The sequence below is a fragment of the Hipposideros armiger genome, unplaced genomic scaffold (genome assembly GCF_001890085.2).
Source record: "Hipposideros armiger isolate ML-2016 unplaced genomic scaffold, ASM189008v1 scaffold_257, whole genome shotgun sequence".
NCBI classification, from domain to species: domain Eukaryota; kingdom Metazoa; phylum Chordata; class Mammalia; order Chiroptera; family Hipposideridae; genus Hipposideros; species Hipposideros armiger.
In genome coordinates this window covers 315,476-319,160 of record NW_017731607.1, presented here as the reverse complement: position 1 = coordinate 319,160, position 3,685 = coordinate 315,476, and the positions used below count along the sequence as shown (strand labels likewise).

At 41.9% G+C, this 3,685-nt stretch overlaps 1 protein-coding gene across 1 annotated transcript in view; it reads left to right on the top strand.

Moving 5' to 3' along the window:
• SKIC3 (SKI3 subunit of superkiller complex) overlaps positions 1-2,781 on the top strand; it is a 112,913-nt gene extending 110,132 nt beyond the window's left edge. The window contains exons 38-39 of the mRNA XM_019656268.1: positions 1,535-1,604; positions 2,612-2,781. Of these exons, the coding sequence (XP_019511813.1) occupies positions 1,535-1,604; positions 2,612-2,781 (240 nt within the window). The remainder of the gene's footprint in view (positions 1-1,534; positions 1,605-2,611) is intronic.
• Positions 2,782-3,685: the final 904 nt, after the last annotated feature.

Here is a 3,685-nt window from a genome sequence, read left to right as displayed (position 1 = left end):
TAGCAACGTACAAGACAGGTATTGTTATCCACCATTTTAAGATGCGGAAACTAAGACTGGTATTAAAGAACATATCCAAAGTCACACAGACGGTGATGGTGGCATTGGTTTCGACTCAGGCCATCAAACCTTAGGAGCCCTGAAGGCTTCTCAGCATAGAAGTTTGGATGATTTTTCTGTTTTCTAAGTTTGTTTCTTGGGGACTGTAAGAGAGGACCTGGCTTATGATGTACTGCTGAGCACATTGGGTCTTACAGCATTTATCATGTGTAAACATCTTCTGAAAATGAAGCTGCAGAACTCTACCAAGGAACAGGGGTTATGGAAATTTAGTCTATGGAGTTATAAAATTTCATGACTGTATATTAAATATCTGAAATAACCTCTATCACAAATGTGTGTGACTCTAATCTCCTGGGGAGGGAAATGCCAAGCTGAGTAGGGGCCAAAACAGCCTATGGAACCCTCAAATGATGATACTTCTGCCACTTCACTGCTGTCTCCACATACTCACCTAGGGATTCCCAGGTTCCTCTCTGTCTGTCCTTTCAGTGTTAGGTGTCCTCGGGGTTCTTCCCTAGCCTCTCTTTCTCACTGTAGTGTCCATTCCCCCCCACACACACACACACACATCCATTCCTCACCCATAATCTCATCAACCATTTCTATGCAAAATCCTCATTTCAGATCTTTCTCTTGCTCCAGGCCCTTGTCTCACTAACCACTGGACACCTCCTCTAGAACGTCCCCTAGATACCTCAGAATCAATTAGTTTAAAACCGAGCTCATAATCCTTTATCTCCCGCAGCATCCCCCTCCTTTCCCACCCAAATGTGCTTCTCCCTCTGTGCAATCTTTCTCCACATTACAGACAGAGGGATCTCTCTAATATGCACATCTGATAGCGTCACTCTCCTATTTAAAATCCTTTAAAGGCTAGTCTGGGCACCTGAAGATTAAGCCAAGTTCTTCAACATGAGTTACAAGGCGCTTTGTGATCAGACACCTTACTCCCCTAACTTTGCAGCCTCCCCGTTCACCATTTACCTCTCCCACCTCCACCACACACACTCGAGCTTCTGACCATATTAAACTTCCTGCAGTTCTGGATTGTGTTCTGTTCATTTGGCCTACAGGCCTTTGCTCAGGCTGCTCCATCTGCCTGAGCCCCCACCTCTAACTGACCTAGTCCCTTTCCCTTGGCTAGTGTCTGCTTATACTTTAGAGATCTCAACTTAGGTGCCCCTGTTTCTGAAAGACCCCTTTGCCTGACTCCCCCTGTTTTTGCTAAATGCCTCTCCCGGGTGCTCCAATCACACCCTGTATTTGCCCACGTGTCTGCAAGTCTAATTGTTGGTCTTTTTCAATAGACTATAAGTTCCTGAAGGGCAGGGCCATGTTTAGTTTGTTCAATGTTGTATGCCCAGTGCCCAGCACATGAATGCATGGAGCCTGCAAGGATATAAAAAGTACCTCACAAAAGTTGGAGACCATAAGGTAAAAGCACAGATATGTGTCTGTGTGTTTATCATAGATCAAGTATTTCCTTGGTGTTTTTGCTGCCACTTGCTTCTATTATGGGTCACCAACAGAGCTGAGCAGAGGTATGGTAAGTTTCTATAGAAGAGGGGAGAGGTACTGGTGTCCAGAGCCATGTCTGACCATGGGCCTCACTGCTGTCCTGACTCTCAGGTGGTGAATATACCCACTCACAGTGGGGCTGAGAAGGCAGTTACCTGTGTAGCATAAGGCAAGGAATTGTCCTTCATCTTCAATAGGGAAGCAAAAATACTTTGAGCATTATCATTTATTTAGTGTAAATAATGTCATATGATTTTTCTCCTCAAGAGCAGGTTTTGAAAAGAGGAAAGAAATGGCAGGAAATGCCGGGAGGTGGCAGGACCCTTGGGCTAGTCAAGCCTGCTTAGATGGTGTTGGTGCCTAAAGTGAGGACTGAGATATTTTAGCATTTGCCTACAGGGTGCATAAGGAGCACAGATTCTGTGATGCTCAAACATCCTCCTATATTTGTGGAGAGAGAGGTCTGACATCTCTCAAGGGATTAAGTTTTGTTGTTTGGGACAGAATAAAGTGCCATGCATACTGAACTTCATCCTGGTCAACTTTTGGATCTATGGCAGAATACATGCAAAGGGAGGGAGGGCTGGTGCTCTACTGGTCTCGGAGCAGAGGTGAATTCACTGTGAAAGGATGGCTTTTGAACCTCAGGGCCCCTCACATGCATGAGCCCTAGAAAAGTATTTATGAGGTTTTGAAAAATTTGCATAAGTGAGACATTTCAATTACAGTAAGGTCATTAAGACCACTGTCTCTTTCCACCCCCACTTCCCTTGATGTCAGGTGCCTCTGGCATGGCTGTGGGCATCTTTGGATCCAGCTAAAGAGAAGTTGAGTTGGGGGTGGATGCCTTTGGGTTAGAGGGATATACTTACGTTCTTCGCAGTTACTTCTGTATGGAGTTAATTGCTGCTGTCCTGAGGTAGCAATGGCTTCTGGGAATATTCCTACACACTACAGTGCCCACGCATCAGGACAGGACATCAACAGCAAATCAAAACCACATAAGCTTTTGTCCATACAAAATCTGCAGGCCACCTAGAGTCTGTGCAAACCTGTGAACACCCCAGCCTGGGATCCCAAATGAGAGAGCTGGCTGGGGATCCTATGGCCCTTACTCCCTTAGGCTACATCATGGTACCTGTCAACGCCAATGACAGAGACCCGCTCTGGGAAAACTTTTGGCCTGATCCTGCACTATGATTTGAATTACATTTTAGTTTGGAGTGTTTTTGCTTTTGCTTACAAGAAAAAAAAAATGCATCAGCATTTTTTTTTCCCCACTTGCTCTGTGTCCTTGATGCTTTTGTAGCTGTGTCTGTAGAGTAAAAAAATAGGCCTGAGTGAGATGACTTGGCCCGTGGTCTGTGTGAATTCCTAATTTAAACCTTCCTACCACCACTTATTTGGTTGATTACAAAGAATTATTCCTAGCCTAATAGTATATTTGTTGTTGTGGTTGTTTTTAAAATATATTTTTGCTAGAAACAAAAGTATTGTGTTGTAATAATGTAAAAGCATTAATAAATGGTTAATGTAAAAAACAAAATTTTTTATAGTCCAACACTAAGTTATAAATTTTTCCTATTTTGCATCTTGTAGAATATATAACGTGTTTAACTTGCTATAAAATGCTTTTTTTTTTTGACACAACCAGGATCATACCATATTGCTTTGCAACTAGTTTTTCTTCACTTAATAGTGTATATTGGATATTTTTCTATGTTCTTTTCAAAGGCTGGATAACATTGTTGTTTGCTGATATCATTAATTTAATCAATTTCTTATATTTGGGTTGTTTTTAGGTTTTTTGGGGTTTTTTTTTGCTATAACCAGTGGTGCTATAATGAGCATCCTTATTCATATATCTTTGCACATTTTGCAAGGTGTTTTCCCTTGTAATATAAATTTCCAGCAGAAATTTAGAATTTAAGGATCAAAGGACATATACATTTAAAAATGTTAATAGATGTTTCCAAATTGCCCTCTAAATCACTGTACCAATTTCTAGACTCACCAGTAATGTATGGGAGTGCACATTTCTCTACTCAACATTACTCTTGTCAACTCAGCATTATCAGTCGCTTTAATATTTGTCAGTCTGAAA